Source organism: Nipponia nippon, unplaced genomic scaffold, assembly GCF_047370975.1.
Source record: "Nipponia nippon isolate SJK-2023a ecotype South Korea unplaced genomic scaffold, ASM4737097v1 scaffold_12, whole genome shotgun sequence".
Lineage (NCBI taxonomy): Eukaryota > Metazoa > Chordata > Aves > Pelecaniformes > Threskiornithidae > Nipponia > Nipponia nippon.
Genome location: NW_028262313.1, coordinates 6,510,835 through 6,527,983, shown reverse-complemented (window position 1 = coordinate 6,527,983; position 17,149 = coordinate 6,510,835). Strand labels below are relative to the sequence as shown.

Sequence of the window (17,149 nt, the reverse complement as noted above, 5' to 3'; positions counted from 1 at the left end):
GTGCGGAAAACTCCTTTCTGTTACAGGGCTTTTTAAAGGAATCATTTTAAAATCGTAGACATAATGCTTCTCATCCTTGCTAATGTAACTTTGGCTTTTTTTTTTTTTTTTTAATTATTATTATTATTACAAATGTTCATTCCTGTCTCTAAATCCTGCTGTAAGTTCAATAGTATCTTGTGGAAAATGGTTTTGGTAGGTTCTAAGTTCATAACACAAGAAAAATACCTTTGCTCTACAATGTAAAGTCTGTTCTAGTTATACCATTTTGGTACAAAAGCCTGTAAATGAAAGAAATTTGAGGTTTGAAGAGGTCTGTGATGAAAATGTAGAAAACAACAAACAATTCAGAGAGAAAGTAAAGCCTGTCCTCTAGTTTACCAAAGAGGCCCCAGAGGAGATACTGACACAGAATGAAATTCAAAGGACTAGTCTTCACATACTCTGTAAAAAGTATTTCTTGATATTAAACAACCAAAGACAATATGTAAGAAGTTAGTGATTGCTGTTGTTTGTTTGTTTGTTTGTTTGTTTCCCTTTGGATGGTGTGCTGCTGATTCCTGTAGCTTGTTAGAGCCAGTAAATCCCCATCTTCTCCAATCTCTGTATAACTAAATAATTGCCCCTTTAAAATCTACTCCTCTCTGTTTTCCTGATAGTTTACACGTACACTTGTCCTAGCATGGGATTTCAGGATACCAATACCGTTAACTTCAACTTCCTACCCATAAAAATTCTGCAGAGTTTTTCGAGATGCTTTGATTCACAATAGTGTTTTGCTGCTTTTCAACCTATAGCTACCTTTTCTTTTTTTTTTTTTTTAATAGCCTGATGAATGTCAAGGGCTTGTTCATTCTTTGAAGCCTTTGTCAAAATTGTTGATTTGTGCTTCAGAGTTCTTTTGATAAAAGACAAATCGGTTCTTTAAAAATATACTTATTCCTACTTAACAATTTTCTTTAATCAATTTATGATACTGAAATGCAGCTTATGCCATTCCCTCGTTTTTCATAGTCCTAAGCAATCTCTGGTACGGAGATTGTTTAATTTCTGATATTTATTGGCATCCAAAAGGGATCATATCTTTGGTGGAGGTGGGTGATGACACTTACTTGGAGAACAAGGTAATGTAGGACAATACAATTCTATAATAATAATTCTTTTAAAAACGTAACCATTCAATGTCAGTTGTGCTTGTCATTTTCCTCAGCTGTCTTTCTCTCCTGTAGCCCTTCATGTTGCTGAGCTTTCTTGAACGTATTTCTTAATTTAAATCGTAATTTTTTTTTTTTTTTTCACTTTTTAACGGCTAGACTTTGAGTCGTTATAGATTCTGTAAATGAGGGCCTTCCATCTAGAGATTCATCTGCCTTTTTTTGTTGTGTGTAGCTACTGCCGGATTTTATAGATGTAAATCGTAGTGGCAGTAGAGTGGTAAGAAGCCGTAACCACTCCCAGAAAAATGACCCGAAGCATGTTAAAGCGATCGGATGGCTGGCTGACGGAACCCCCCGTGAAAGCGCCCCTGTTCTTCTGGAGAATACGTACAGTTCTTTGTAATGTCCTCCTGCTTCCCCAAGGTGATGGTGTAATTTCTGCTAAGCTTTTCCGAGCATTTTTTGATTGAGAAAGGGGAGGAAAGGCCATCATATTTTGCCTATATTAACTATTTTTGTTGAAGAAAACCTGCAGTTGCCAGTTTTAAAAGTGAAATTTGTGCTCAGCTGCTAACAGCTTGAATTCTGCACTTTCAGAAAAGCTGTTTAAAAAAACCTAATAGAGTAAACTACAAATCAAAATAATAAAACCTCTGGGGGTCCTAGAACATCTCGAATTAGGAAGGGGATATGAAGTTGGTCGTTACTTCATGAAAGCATTCAAGTAATACAACAAGGTTTTGGAGAAATTGATTCATTAGTTAGGTGAAGACGGGTTCTTGTGTGTTGAGGTGGGTGGTGACAGATGACAGGTCAGCTCAACGCCAACAGCAGCAGCTTGTTTCAAATTTGGTAGGCTGTGGGCATCTCTAGAATGCTCTCTTGAATAAGCGACCAATGTCTCATTTATCTCCATTCTTTACCGAGTTCCTTTGGAAAAGCTGGGCGGTGGGTTTGGTTTGGGGTTTTTTTGGTTTGTTGGGGGTTTTTTGTTTGTTTGTTTTTGTTAAATACTAATATTGTTATGATTTATTTGTTAGAATTTTAGCAGGGAAGGTATTCTTGTGCTTCTTTAGCCCTTCCCTAGACCGCTCATTCAATACATTTGACCTTAACTTGGACTTTTTCCCACATACCTTTCTCTCAAAATTGCCCGTCACATCTGTCACCAGGCGCTGTAAGGCAGCGGTTCCTCGGGAATCGGTACGAACGCTGTGCCGTAGGTCATGCAGTTAATAGCGGGTGTGGGGCGGCTCAGAGCAGTGGGACGTATGGCGGGGCTTCATCTCAGCCTCCTGATCTCTCTGGCTCAGCCGGAGAACTCATCTGAGGTGCCTCAGCCTTTGTCCTATGTCGACAGCTCCACGTGAAACCTTATTTACCGCACCATATGGCCGTGCCGGGAAGCCATGCAATTTGCTGTTGCTTTTGAAGTAGCAGTTAAACCACAGTTCTTGAGTGACATACGCGCGGATCTCTCTATTATTTTAACACACTCTTTTCACGGGTTTACGTTCTGTTTTCTTCTTTTTAAACTGCTGAACTCCACCAAAAGCAAAAAAGCAAACCACATCCACTTGTTTTTCATATCATGCACAAAAGCACTTAAAAGATGTGGCATATCTTATATTTAGCCTGCTCTTTGTATTTTTCATCTTAAAATACCGAGCTGTCTTTTACACAACTGTTCTTACATATCAACTGACAAAACCTGTCTTTTCATTATTTCTGTTGCTGGCTTATAATCTTTAGAATCTTGAAAAGCAGATTTTTGGGGGTGGTTTTTAACTGAAGTCTTCCATTACAGCCAGGAATTGAAGTGCTCTAGGAAACCCAGCGTGGATTGGGGAAGTGGCTTTGTCGCTGAAAACGCGATCTTGTCATTTCCCTGCTGTTGGAGGTACTGATGGCGTTACGGTTGAAGGCCTTGCTGTGTGAATGCTGGTAACTGGAGAAGCCTACAGATTTGGGCTATCGGTAGTTTCTCTTGTTTAGGAACTGTGGGGTTTTTTTCTTGCTCATATCAATAGCTTGTACTTGGTGAAAGCAGCTTGTCTGTAGTGCCGTGAAGCTAAAAGGAACAGATGTTCTATTTAAAGTTGCTTTCATTACAAATTCTTTCCTCTTTTTTTTTTTTTTTTTTTTTTTTTAAACCTTGCAACACTTCATCTTCTACTTCAGAACGACTTTTAACTTGCATGGTTCTCTAGCTCACCTGGGTTGGATTTGTAGATCTGACAGACAGAAGTGGTGCCCCGTAGAGCCTGCCGAGGACGCGATTTCAGCTGTTTGCATTACCTTCCTTTTCCTGGGATTTGGGTTGAGTTAACCAAAGAGAATACGTTGTTTACGTTTGTTGTGGCGCACTACTGATTTGTCACAGATCCACGGTTTTGTGGATTTAGACAGTTTAGAAGCATCGTCCCTTCACGCGCTGTTCCTTTAGTTAACAGTATTAGATTTAGGTCACTTGATCCTTTATTAAAGACATGTCTTTTAAACTTTTCTTAAATCCCTACCTGCAAGGAGAGTCAGATTTCTGTTCATCTCTTATTCATTTACCAGCAGTGAATGATGTGTGGAGTGGTCCATAGAACCAAACCACACCACTCAGAGATGCATAATCAAAAACGCAGTAACTTGGCAGGATGGGTCTTGCGGGTGGATAATGACTTGGGTTCCATAAAACACAAACATAAGTACGCACAAATCGCAGCACCAGGTCGGGTTTACACCAGCACGACGTGGATCTGGAGAACAAGATACTCTGACCAGTCACCGTGTTGGGCCCCGGCTGACGGCTTGGCCACAACGTGGTTCCTCCTCAGGCTCTGCCTTCAGCGTGGCGTCAGACGTGCCTGGTGCTCATCTCCTCTCTGAAGGGGTAATTAATTTTTTTTCCTATGTTAGTTTGTCACCAAGCTGCTAGTGGCCTTGCCAGTCCTGTGACCCCGGGGCAGCCACCTTCTGACTCCACCAAAAAAGTTACCTTTGCTGTCCAGTTCATTTTAGGTTGGTTAGTGTGGTCAGCTTGAGCTGGGCAAACGCAGGCAGGTCTATCCTGCCTGGGGAGTGAGATAATCCATTTTTTATCAGACAAAACATTAGAGAAATAAACCAGCTTGGTTTTGGGCCAAGGCTTTCAGACCATTGTAGTCTAGGAATAAAAAGATTTGATTTGACCTCTTATCCCTGTAGGACTTGCTGGGAGAGTGGGGACATTTGTACTGCTAATGTTCTACCTGAGACATCTTCTTCAAAAAACTCAGATTACAAGTAGTCCTAACTCATTCCTACTTCATTTTTGAAGAAGTCCTCCTGAAATGAAGACTGAAAATGTCACTGCTTTTATTCTCCACTCTCAGCCTGAATTTGGAAGGCCCCTCGTACTCCGCTCGGTACGTACCCGCTCAGGAGAGCGCTACGAGTCCGCTACCGTCTGCGTCCTCAGGTGCTGCTGTAGGTAACGGAAAGTGGGCAGACATGTTTGTCGGGGCGTATGGAAATGGCAGCAGGCAGATCCCGAGATGCCTTCTTTCACCAGCATGCATCGAACAGGGTGATTATTTTCTGGATTTAAGAACAGCCGTTCGTTCTTGTAACGATGGACTTTTTCCGTACAATTTCAAGGTACAAAGGAGGGTGCGTGTTACAGGAGTTTGGACTGCATGATTTGGGGAACTGAGCCTTGTCTTTCAAGGCAGATACGACTCATTAAGTAAAGTGATGTTCGTGGTACGGCTGATTACAAAGAATTCTGCTTTCAAAGGACGATGCTAGCAATTATGCAAAGTAAATCTCAAGTTAGTAATACCGTGCAGCTCAAATCAGTATGGTATTTTCCAAGGGATGTCTTTTAGCTTTTGCAAAAGTCAAAGTCTTAATTCTGTTTTCATTTTAGTACCATAGCATTTAGGGGTGAGATTTGCCTGGCTCTGTATGAGAATCAGGTCTGGATAGGTAATTTGTGGTAACTTATGAATGGAGTTTGGCCTCTCTGATTTGGTGAAACACTGGCTGTTTTTTCAGTTACTTCTATTTCTGGTGCTACTGTCCCTGGCTGAGATGCAGTTATTTTTTTTTTTCTGCCACCCTTCCAAAATACAGGGAGCTTTTCTAGTTATCTTTGGTCCCTGTTGTCTTTTTTTTTTTAATAACCTGTTTGGAGAACCAAGGCTTTTTAACGCTGTGTCAGTATAGCTCTTGACACCTAACACGTTACTGAGTGAAGATAACCTTCATATTAGCAGACAGCTTGAGACTTTGGTTTAAGACAGCCCCCAGTCTCCACCCAGACTGAGAAAAAGTGGGAAGTGTTTGTTTATGATATCCAAAACGACGTTAACAAACATCTTGTTGCTTTACAACATCCAACCTGGTTATAATTTTTAATAAGAACGTAGAATCATAGAAATATTGATTGGAAAGGATCTGTAGAAATCATCTAGTCCAGCATTCCTCTGTGTAAGTTTGTCGGCTAGTTGAAGTCAGCCTAAACGGAACAGTTTTTTCATAGCTGAGCCTTCAACACTGTGAAGGACGGCAGTAACCTGCTGCACTGCCCTCCTGGCGAAGAAGCTGCGTGTGTCCCCGCGGAGCACTCTAAGCCCCAGCTCTTTCCCCGTCTTTGTCGCTTGCCCCAGCCGGGAGGAGCCTGACCCCGCGGTGTTGGGAGCTGAGCTGCAGGAGCCAGGCTGCTGGGGGGCTGCGCCCGCTTGCCAGCCCCCATGGCCTCCTTCCCTTGCCCTTTCCGAGGAGGTCGTCTGCCCTTTGCCATGACCCGCTCGTAGCCTCTGCTGGGCTTTCCCAGTTTCTCACACTCCTGGAACTGGGAGCCCAGCGGTCAACACGCTACTCCAGGCGTGACCTCCCGGGAGCAGGGGCCGTAACGCCTCAATCTGCTGGCCAGGCAGGCTGCCGTGAAGGAATGGAAGATCATCTTTAATCTACTTACGCCAGGATCAAGCAACTTTTACATTCAGCCAACTCTCAGCAGGCGTTTCCAGAATTATGAGGCAAATGTATTTTACTGTACGTCATATGAATATATCACTACTTGAGGGAGTATTTAATATTCCGTGTATGCCTGTTCAGTCGCTAGATCTGCACGAGCAGAGATTTACTCTACTGGAACGAGAGGCGCTGGTCTGGAGAGGTGCGGTGCCTGCCCGCTCCCGGCAGGCAGCCTGCTTCCCATCAGGCTAACGAGCACGGGAAGACTTAAATGTATTAATTTTTTTTTTTCTTTCAAATATTTCCAGTTAACTCTGATACTCGTGTGTAAACTCCCAAGTAGAGCACCTTACAGTTGCAGAGCGTACAAGGTGTGGTGTGGCACGTCCCCTCCTGCAGGGCCTGTCCATCTGCACGTACACAGCCTGGGTGTTTCTTTGCGCTAGAATCGATCTGATCCCCCTGCTGCGAGTGCCGCTGCCGCGCCGGCTTCACGGCTCTCTGCAGCCTGGGATAAGGTCTCCGGGGTTCCCCCCCATCACTTTGTACCTGCAGATCTTCACAAACTGTAAATCTCTGAAAGAACATACAAATAAGCAGAGCTGTTCTTGTTGCTTTATGGGAAGAAAGAAATAATCCTTTTTTTCAGAGGAAAGAAGGTCATGATAAGCCACTTCAGGGTGAAGATAAAATTGGTTAACAAGACTCCTCATAGAGAAGAATAATAGCGATGAAGAAAATAACCTTCTTAAAGGATACTTCAGGGTTTGTATTGTGAGAGCAGGGCCGAGGCTTCTCCACCGTGTTTTACAGGCTCTGTGTGTGGACTTCATCTTTCCCCGGGTCGCTTGAGCCGCGGGAGCTGTCGGGGGGCAGCGTGAAGGGGTGCGTGTGTAGGTGCCTGACTGGTCCCAGCAGCAACGTTTCCAGTACGAAGTGCTTAATGCTCTTCTCTCCCGAGAGCAGCCCTGCAGCGTGCTCCGGCAGCCTTCACCTTGCAGCGGATGGAGGATTACCTCTGTGTTAATGAACAAAATGGCAAGTACTTTTGGAGCTGAAAGGAATTAATTGCTAGATTAAAATGGGCCGACTTCTCTGTCTTAGGAAAATATTAATATGTTAGGAAAATATTAAATTACAGGAGCTTCTAATTGAAATAAAGGAGCTGGCAGAGTAGAAAGATAGAACAGGAGATGTTTACATCATTTTAGTGTCTGAGAAATTTGAGAACAGATTGTACTTTTCAATACTGTCAGGATGTGATTTACAGATATTCTGGTTTAGATGTGTAATGGAAAATATGTTTTAAGTGCTGGAGCGTCACTGTGGTGAAGACTGCTGTACTTCCCACCGGAGAAAAAGTCAGGTAAGTGATGTTCTGCTCCCGGGGAGAGGACTCCATTGCTCCCTCCTTTGGCCAGAAATTTGGGGAAGAGAATACTTTTTGTTCAGGCTTAAGTGCAACATAAAGGTAACTAAATTTATTCTAGGACCCAAAATAGCCCAGAAGTGTAAGTCACGATGCATTCTACTGGGCAGATACTTATCTCCCCTTATAGATCCTCCAGTAGCCTGACAGACGCCTGTGCTTCCACAGCGTAAAGCGATCCGCTCCAGTAGTGTGGTCATCTCGCTGGTTTTCAAGAGATACGTGGCCACCAGAGGGGCTCCCTTGAGAGACTCAAACCACAATGCGAGTCCCACACTCACCGTAATGCCTTCTGGGGAAGGATTTGGGCTTGTTTCGGGTCCTTATAACACACATGATTATGGATCAGTGGGGTTCGAATGCTGTCTAAGCTGATTACTCCATTTCTATCACGGGGACAACTCTCTCTTCCCCGTTTCTCCTGTAGGGCCCTTTTCAAGATAATACTCCGTTAAAACAGGAGGTCCTCGTTGTAGTGGAGTGGGCCCTAGCTGGGGCTTTGGGAAGAGGTTCTTTCCAAATCATCAGGGAAAAAAAGATGTGCATCAGCCTCTCTTGGACTGTGTTTTCTTTACTTATGTCTTACTGTGTCCTCTCAGTGGCCCTCCAGCTAGAAAGAAAAATAAATTCAAAGGTCTGAGCGTGTTCAGCAGGAATTTAGGATGGAAATTCTACAGAAACCAGTCATCCAACTTCCCATATTTTCCCGAAATTTCCTTTTTCTTTAGGTCTCTCTTCTGAATGGATTTGTCATGGCTGCAAGGTTTTTCAGCCTGGAAAATACTGATTTTTTTTTTTGTTTGTTTGTTTGTTTGTTTTTTCCCCCTTTCGTGCTTGCGTGACGTAGCAGTAGGGTGGATGCCTTCCAGCGTGGTGTCGTGGGGGAGCGCCCACCCACGCCGCCAGCACCCGGCGCCCGGGCCCCGGCAGTGGCATCTCGAAGCAGTAGGCACTGTGAAGTGGATACCGGTGAAGCATAAACACAGTAACATGAGAAACCGCATGGCTACTGCCATATATTAGGTGATGACATAAGATATGCAGGTATATCGTTTCATGAATAGCAGTTAACTTAATCAGTTCTTTTCAGCCTTGGCTATGAAATCGGGAGCCTATCCAACGTGCTGTCCTTGACTTTTACTGCCTTATTCAACCTTTCTTCTCCCAAAATTGTTACAGTTTTTGAACTCATTAGACATTTGTACAGTTAATTGTCAAAACCTGTTCTTGGCATAGTGAAAGACAAAAAAAAACCCACAATTTTTATTTGAAATTTGAATAGTTTTAAACTGGAATTTATTTGTCTTCTCATTCAGCTCCTGAGCTGGTGTCGGGACCTAGGTAATGCTGCACCAATTAGGACTAATCGGTGTCATTTAAAAAGGAATTTAGGATCTATCAAATCTGATATGCTTTTCACTAAATAATGAATGATTCTCTCTCCACCCTCTCTCAGTGGTCGTCGAATTCTCCTTGGTGCTGTAGATAGATTTGTTTTAAGCCAGGCTAAAACTCTGCAGGCTCTTCTTCCAATCAGCAAGGCACTGTTACAGCAATAAAAAGAAATGCTAGAGGAAGTGGGAGCAAAACCCTCTTCTTTTTCAAGGAATGATCATGAAAGCTTGGATTGAATCAGTTTGTTTTGCTTCCATTTTACACTTCATGTAATTGGCTCTGTAAGCCCGATTTATGCTTTACAGCATCTCTTCAGTGCCGCTGTGCGGAGCGTTGTGGCCATGGGAGCTGAGCGGGTGGCTCGGCGCCCATGTGCTCCCCGGGGCCAGTGCCGAGGAGGGGTCTGGGCTGGGGAGCCATGGAGGAGAGCGCGCAGTTTACTGGAGACGGACCAGGAGTGGCTGGTGAGCTGTGGCAGCACGGGAATGGGTGCGCTCTTCATCAGCGGGGGAAACCGAGGCCCAGCAGAGCCTCTGCTGTGCCCGAGAGAGGATGGATCCTCACTCCGGGGGTGGTGGGAGGGTTTTCAAACTGCTCCTTACTGCTCTCTGTGAAAGGGTGCGTGAGGCAGCGGTGGTGCTCTAGGAAGGGCTTGTGCTAGAAGCTTTCTGTACAGATGAATTCTCACCACCCCATTACATCAAACTCAGCAACGGAGAGGCTTCTGCTTAGCTTGTTTTAAGAGATGCTGTGTGTTAAGCAGGGCAGTTGCTCACAGTGGAACATGAAAGGTTCTGCAGCGCTCTGGGTGCAGCAGAGATGGGGGTGCTGGAGGGGCGGGGGGGGGGGCTTGAACTTCTCTTGAGAATGGTTTCATGGGCTGTCGCGGTGGGACCACAGGTCTGGTGCTGCCCCGTCTCGCCCCAGGGAGAGCGTTTCTGCATGGGAACTGTGGATGTGAACATTCGGAGACTCGCACGAGGAGAGGGTTGGGTACTTGCTCAGCAGGTGATGTTGGCTGCTCGATACGCTCCAAAGTGGAATTTTAGCAAAAATGGGATCCTCTGTCACTACAACTGCTCGACAGAAGGCTGAGCTGCGGGGACTGCCGAGCAGGTGTCTGACTTACAGACGTCTTCTCCGGTGCCAGAACGGTGTCTAAGCCGTTGGACAAATTTGCTGGAATCGTTATAGTATCTTGCAGTATTGATGAAGTCTGTGCTTCTCTGCAAGGCTGATGGAAGCCACATGGAGCCTCTCACCTAAATTGTCTTTTCCTAATCACCTCTTTCAGTGTATCACAAAAGACCACCTTTTACAGCTTTTGAAAGTTTACATGCAAATTAAAATCAACCTTCCTCTTGAACAAGTGCTGCATACGTACATCTGAATAACTCAGTGTCTCGTAGTCGAGCAGAACACAGCTGTTCTAAATTTGGGGGTTATTTCACAACATACAGGCACATCTGTACAAAAGCAGCGTCACGCAATGGTACCCAGTGCCCTCCATGGACAGGAGGGGATGCTACAGTCCCCTGCTTGTGGCTTCCCAGCTTCTGGGAGCCCACCCAGCCCAAAGGCAGTGATGTGCCAGAGCTGCACAACCTCAGGACAGATGGACAAGAAACGGGGTGAGAGAAGAGGGATGGTAGCAGATTCACCTACCAATTGGCTTAGTTAATTTAGAAGCCTTTGGACTCCTTTTTGCTGTTTTTCTGCAGCGTGGTAGAGATCTGTGTTCGATTTACATCCATAAATGAAGGTGGGAAACGCTAGAGGTTGTACAGGGCATCCACCTAAAAAACCATCGTGATGTGAAGTGTGAGATCGTGGGGTGAGTGGTGGGCTGGGCTGCACGGTCACAGAGAGCTGGAGTCCTTTGTGTTTGGGGGATGGACCTGGAAGTGGAGAAGAGGAGGGATGGGAACCAAAGAGGGAGAGAATGAGATACAAATTAGAAAAAAAATACCAAGAGGGGGGAAAAATGGGAAATTTAATAGCAGTCAAGCTAGTTATCTGGGTGGACTTGCGCATGTCCCAGGAAAAGAAGCTGTAAAGGAAAAAGAACCTGCCAGCAAGTGGAGAGAGATGTGATTGAGGAGGAAGCTGCTGGTGCTGCTCTATAAAATCTGGGCTTTGAAGGAAACTGCAGTGTTGGGTGGAAAATCTGAAGTCACTAAAATGGAAAGGAAGAGGAAGTCAGAGAGCTACGCAGAAGGCAAAAGGCTCTGCAGAAACCTGGTCATTAATGCTGAGACAGCGGGAGCCCTGCTCAGGTAGGTGAAGGCAGGAAAGGCAGCTCCTGCCTGCACGAGAACGGGCCCCTTTGGCTGGGAAAGCTTCCCCTGGCAGCAGGGCTCTAATGCTCATCACAGTTGGTCTTTTGCAGCTTTTTGAAGCTCTTCCATCACAAAATCCCATGTGTATTGGATGAATGAGAGAGGCCCTGTCTCGCTGGTTGTAGGTCTTAGTCCAAACCCCAGCGGGCAAGAGAAAAGCTTGTCCAACAAATGCGCCGGGCTCTGGCTCCGCTCCAGGCTTGCAGCCCCCGAGCACTGTGTGATCCTGTAGAGAAATGCTCAGCCCTTCCCTGAGCGTGAAATGGGTTTGCTGGCGTTGTGAGGTCCGTGCACACAGCCCCTCCTGCCAGCAAGCGCGGCTGGTTTGAGCCTCCCCGCGCGTGTGGAGCCATGCCTGGGAGGTCTCTGGGCACTGGTGCCGTGTGGCTAAGGGCAGCGATTGCAGATGGCCCCCATCCCACAACCAGATGACTGCGAGCAGGCAGCTGAGACCTGGGTGGCAACCAGAGCTCGCGGATTTCCAGCGTGCAGGACTCGCAACAGAAGGGGCTTGTGCCAAGAGACACTGCAACAGGGGGCTCCTGTTCGTCCCCTTTGCTCTTCCACGCAGACACGGGCGGCCTCCGCCTCTGCAAAACCCTGAAACCTGTAACGAGCTGTGCAAACTGCCAAGAGCTGAGGAGACCGTATCATTGTGGGATTGGCAGGTTTTATTGATCTGCTTAAAATGCAAGTGCATATGGGAATACAGGAACCCCGGGAGGGTGATGATAGGAGCTGCGATGTTTGCTCCAAGCAGCACAGACCATAGATTAGCACAGATCAAATGCTAAATTTTGGCTGTCTGATTTCATCAGATAAGGAATCCATTTTATATCTAAATGAATGGTTTTATCCTTCTGGATTAAGTATAATAAGGTACATAATGTAATACCCGCTGTTTCACAGCGAGGTTAATCAGACCTTTCCTTGGTGCCGCAGGGCAGTGAGCGGCAACCCGGGGGTTTGTTCTGCAGGATACGGGCGCCTTGGCCCCCTCCTCATCCCTGTGCTGGCAGCAGGGAAAAGGACTCGACTCCGCTGTGCTGGTGGTGCTGCTGCTTCCTCCAGGGACAAGGAAAAAAAGAAAAAAAATCCCAAACCTGATAAAATGAGCAGCATTTTTTTTTTTTTTTTTAAAGAAAGAAATGAGATGATTTAAAAAGGGATTTAATCAAACGCCTCCAGCCCAGCAGTTAGGTCTCTCTTTGCTGGGCAGAAGAACAGTGTTTTCCCTCCCTGACGGCATCCCGCCGTGCCTGCGGGCTGTGCCGCGCTCCCTGCAGCGCCCGGGGGCTGCTCCCGGGGTGGGCGAGGGCCTGCTGATGCTCCCACCGACTGAGCGCCACGCAGGGAGCGTGGGGAACAGGACCCAGCCGGCAGCTCTCCGTTTCTAAGCCACCCCATGGGAGGAGGGATAAAGGATTTAGGTCTTACCTGAGAAACAGGCTGCAGGTTGGTGGAAGAAAGGCTTCAAGTGGGGAAGGCTGGAGGGGGCTGTCCCCAGGGCACGGTATTTGGTGGGGACGGGCAGATCGGTCCCCACCACGTACGTCCTGACACTCGTACTCTGCCAGGCGGGGCTCCATCCTGCGTCTGTCTGTCCCGTGTGGTCCACCACAGACATCTGTCCTGCTTTTCGTGCCCTGGAGCCTGGATGTGAACACTCCCACCATCTCGGCACAGGGCATGGCCAGCTGGTGAGGAAACCCCCAGTCCTCTGGGTTTGTAAGAAAAGTCTGTGGAAAGGTTTCGTGGCCTTTCCTGATGGTTCTGGGAGGGGGGCGAAAGAAAAGTGTGATTTTTTGGGGGGGAAAAAAGTTTCCTTCTTCCTATGGGATATACCAGCCTTTCAGGCACTTGAGTAAATGTTTATTCTGGTGAATTGTTCATGCTGCATCTCTGCGATTAAACTGAAGTGGTTTGAGCTGGGTCACTATTAAAAAATAGATATTTGCATTTCTGTTTCAAACTGTGTTCAAAGCACCAGGCGCAAGGGACGGCACTTGGTGAGCGATTACTGCGTTTCATCGCTTGGCACGTGACTCGTGCCTGTCTCGTGCTTTTGTGCCAGATTTCCAAAAAAGCCCATCACCCGCCTGGGGATGGGTTTTTAAAAGTGCATTATCTAATTCAAGTACAAAGCAGATGAACAGTCTTATAAATGTGATCAGCCATTCATGTGCTTAAGTCAAAGCACTATCTCTTTGAAAATCCAAATACCTGTTCATCTTCAATGAGAGCTGCAAGCTCCTGGTTTTTTTCCCAATTTATTTATTTTTAATATCTAGCTGCTAGTATGGCTACACTCCACCCTTAAATGCCAGGGGAGAAAACGCGTGCAACCTTGCAGGTGAGAATGTCTTGGGAAAGCAATGTGATTTGTGTTTGTGCACACGCAGTGACTAAATTGAAGTGTAAATAAGGTTCAGGCTGTATAAATCTGACACTGCACTGGGTGCTGCTTGGTGGTAAATCCGTGTGTCCTGTGTCCCGGAGGGAGGAGGTGGCAGGAGGCTGTCTCTTGGCCCCAGCTCGCTGCCGAGCAGAGCTGGGGGGTGAGGAAGCAAGCAGCGAACACCCAAACCTCCCCGGGAAAGAGCTTTGACTCTTTGCAATTGCGGTGTCTGCGCTGGACCAAGGTTCAGCCCGCTGCCGGTGCGCTTCAGGGCATGCTGCCCGCGGCTGCCTGCTGAGCTGCCTTTAGTTAGTTTGTCCTGAGGAGGAGGGGGCACAAAACCTGCTGCCTGCTCCCCTGCCGTGCCCTACCTTCTCCCCTTGGCCTTTGGAGAGGGGTGTTTTAGCGTGTTGGGGATTAGCAAGTGGAGCCCATGTAGGGCCCGAGAGCAACAATCCCAAAGCAAGAGGGGCAGCAGTGCTGGGACGGGCCCGTTGGCCCCCAAAATGGGCTTTGTTTCTCTGCTGGCACTGGAAAGGTGCTAAAATTGCTCCAAGGAAACCTGTGATAGGGACCCTCCTGCCTAGGAAATACGCCCAAACCTCGTTGCAGCTCATGGTGTGTGACTGTGCTGCAGGCCAGATGCTGGGGCAATGGGCTCACTGGGCGGAAGGAAGGGCTCCTGCCCGACTGTCCCCAGCTCCCTCAACAGCTGTATTTGGGGAGAACCAGCTTTTAATCCAGGAGGGGATTTTCTTCCAGGAGGGAAGCAGAGGGGCCAGCTCCAAAAAGGAGAGGTCAAGTGCTGGGAAGAGGTTTGGCCTCAGTGCTGCTGAGAGCTGGTTCTAGAGAAAAAACATATTTATAGAACAGCCCAGAAATAGCAGTGTGATATATCTGCAGTGCTGCAAGCCCCTTGTTCCCTGCCAAGACATTTGGGGTGGCTGGGCCGTTTAAAATATTTTAGGCACGGTGCAATATCAGCTGCCATCAAAGCTTGCATGGAGGAGCAAGAAGGGTCTGGGCACAGCAGCAGCAACCCCGAGCCCTCTGCCTAGAACAGCACATCAGCTGTGCCACCCTTCCCCCAAACTGTGTACTTTCTGAAGGTATTTGCAAGCACTGAAGTCTATTATTAGCATCTTTAACTTATTTATGTTTGGAGTGCAAGTATGATGGAGAGAAAAAACAGTTCAACTCTTCTTAATCCCTCTATTTATTTATTCTCCCCTACAAGCCTGGCCTTCCTATGGGAGCTGCAGCTCAGCCCTTTCATGCTCCCTCTTCAAGGAGCTGCACGAGGGACAGGGGGAAGGCAAGTCCCCACATTGCTGCCCACACCCAGCCCTTCCCTGGTCCGCAGCCGAGAAGACAGACGCTGCTTTCTGTTCAGTTCCTGCCCGCCCTAGAGCCCCGTACCCTTCCCTTGCCACTCTCTTGTGGCCCCGAGGCCCACAGCTTCTGCTGGGGTTGCTTTTTTCAAGACAAACAAAAATAGCGCTGGGGCTGGTGATGCTCAGCCAAGGAACACCTCCGGCCAGGGAGCCCCCGCAGACCCTGCACCTTCCTGCACCGCTCCCAAACTGTGCAGGGACTGTGAACAGGCTGAGATAGAGCCTGGAAGCTCTGCCCAGGGCTTTGAAATTGCTCAGTGATTTATTTTGTGTTTTTTTAGATTTCTATCCTGTTAGCACCGTAGCAGCATTCCTGCTCCCCAGCCCGTTACTCACAGGGCTGTGATGGGGCCACGGTGCTTGGCAGCGCCTCTGCCCACCTCCCCTGTCCCCAAGGTGGGAACATCCCAGCTCTGCGAGCGCCCTGGGGAGTGGGAGCCGCTTCAACTGGGCTCCAGAAGGGGCAAAAATCACATTTTTCCATATGTCACAAAGCAGTTCTTACTCTGCTGAAATCTGACAGAGGGTACAGCCAGGGATACGGCCCTCGAGCTTTCTGGGGAAGTCCCATGCGCATTTGGGCTGGCTGTGAGCCTTTGGAAAGGTCCGGTTTGCCTGCGCTCTGTGTCAGGGCTCAGAGCTTTTGGCCCTGCTGAGGAATGAAAGGTGGCAGCAGGAGCCTCCTTTTGGGGGGAATGTTTAGGCTTTTATTATTTAAATAAAACTAACGAAGTAACATGCAGTACTGCAGCGTAGTTCAACTTAGGTTATAGTATAGAGAAAAGTTATAAAACCAACAATCTTGCGCTTGCTTTGAGATAAGAGCCCGCACCCCAGGCTCCCGCCCCTCCCAGGGCTCTTCAGGCACCCACAGCCCCCAGGAACGCGTAGGGCCATGTCCTCTGGGCTTTGGGTCACTCGTGGGCACAGACAAGTACAGGAGGGGAAAGAGGAGCGCGGTGTCTGCTTTCCCCGTGGATAAAGCCACGGTTTGGTGGAACCATAGGAGACTTTGCAGCATTTATATAGATAAGCGGGAAAAGTGGCAGAAAGGAGCTGGACAAGAAAGCAGCTCTGCTGCCGCCCCTGGAGGCAATACCCAGCACTGGGCCTTTTGGGACGCCCCTATGCGCTGCTAAATACCGGGGGGGGGCTTTGTGCAGCCCGAAGGGGAGGGCCCCGCAGCGGCCGCCCCGCAAGCCACAGGGATCAGCGCGATGCAGGCACACGTGGCAAAGGAAATATTTCCATTGATTTCAAGAGGCTTAATCAAGGCTAAAAACCGTGTGTATTAAGATGAGTTTTGTTCGCCACAGCATTGCACTGATTTGTCCTGTACTGGCACCGCTCTGCGTAGGAGCGGGACGCGTCCCCACGGGGCCACTTGCAAGATCAGGTCTATTCTGTGCACGGCTGGGGAGTAACTTATCTGTGAAATCAGCTGCCTAAAGGACAGCTGGCTTTGCCACTACGTTTTCTGGCTGTATGTTCTTCCCTGATAAAAAGAAAAAAAGCAAGCTTCATCCACCCTTCCCAGCAGTGGCTAGTGCAAATTTAATTTGTTGTGTGTAATTTGAGGACAGGGGGAAAGCAGTAAGACCAGAGCTTAGGAGCTTTTGGAAGCTATTAAATAACTGTGCTTAACAATGATTAAAAAATCACTCCGTTTCCTGCCCGCAGGTGAGGGCTGGATGTTTCCTTCTCCCGGCGTGCTGCCGGGGCTCGCGGGCAGCTGGAGGAGGGTGCCGATCCCTGCGGCTGCAGAGAGCTGATGAAATGAAATGGAAATTGGGGTTTCCTCAATAAGAGCAGGGGGCTTGGCTTTGCCTTCCTGCAGGAAAGGTGGAAAAGGCCACCAAATGCCCGCTGTAGGATCCAGGTAGAAACAAGCTGCGTTGTTTTCCCACGAGACAGGCAAGCAGGACCCAGGACCAGCTGGTGCCTGTGGTTGACTGCGTTTAGCTTACCCCAGGGTAAGCCCGCAGTGACGTGCTCTTGTGAGCTTGGATTTTATAGGAAAATACCAATATAAGCTGTTAGCATGAAGCAGCAGCCAGAGGCATGGCTCATCTTAAGTCAGGTTG

The 17,149-nt window shown here is 47.7% G+C and overlaps 2 protein-coding genes across 21 annotated transcripts in view; both read left to right on the top strand.

The window, feature by feature from the left end:
• The window catches only part of STAG2 (STAG2 cohesin complex component), a 91,114-nt gene extending 81,998 nt beyond the window's left edge, over nt 1–9,116 (top strand). Inside the window, exons 34-40 of one of the 20 annotated variants that reach the window (XR_015702578.1) lie at nt 1,390–1,580; nt 2,965–3,057; nt 3,339–4,041; nt 4,356–6,678; nt 6,924–7,148; nt 7,421–7,476; nt 8,390–9,116. Coding sequence is in view for 1 of the 20 variants with exons in the window: in XM_087748561.1 (XP_087604687.1) it covers nt 6,924–6,962 (39 nt within the window). In the remaining 19 variants the exon portion in view is untranslated. Of the gene's footprint in view, nt 1–1,389; nt 1,581–2,964; nt 3,135–3,338; nt 4,042–4,355; nt 6,679–6,923 lie in introns of all 20 variants that reach the window. The other 19 variants (XR_015702577.1, XR_015702568.1, XR_015702579.1 and 16 more) reach the window with 19 other exon arrangements.
• A 144-nt stretch (nt 9,117–9,260) lies between these two features.
• Nucleotides 9,261–17,149, top strand: part of SH2D1A (SH2 domain containing 1A) — a 55,857-nt gene continuing 47,968 nt past the window's right edge. The window contains exons 1-2 of the mRNA XM_009477200.2: nt 9,261–9,398; nt 9,835–11,210. The gene's annotated coding sequence lies outside the window, so the exon portion shown is untranslated. The remainder of the gene's footprint in view (nt 9,399–9,834; nt 11,211–17,149) is intronic.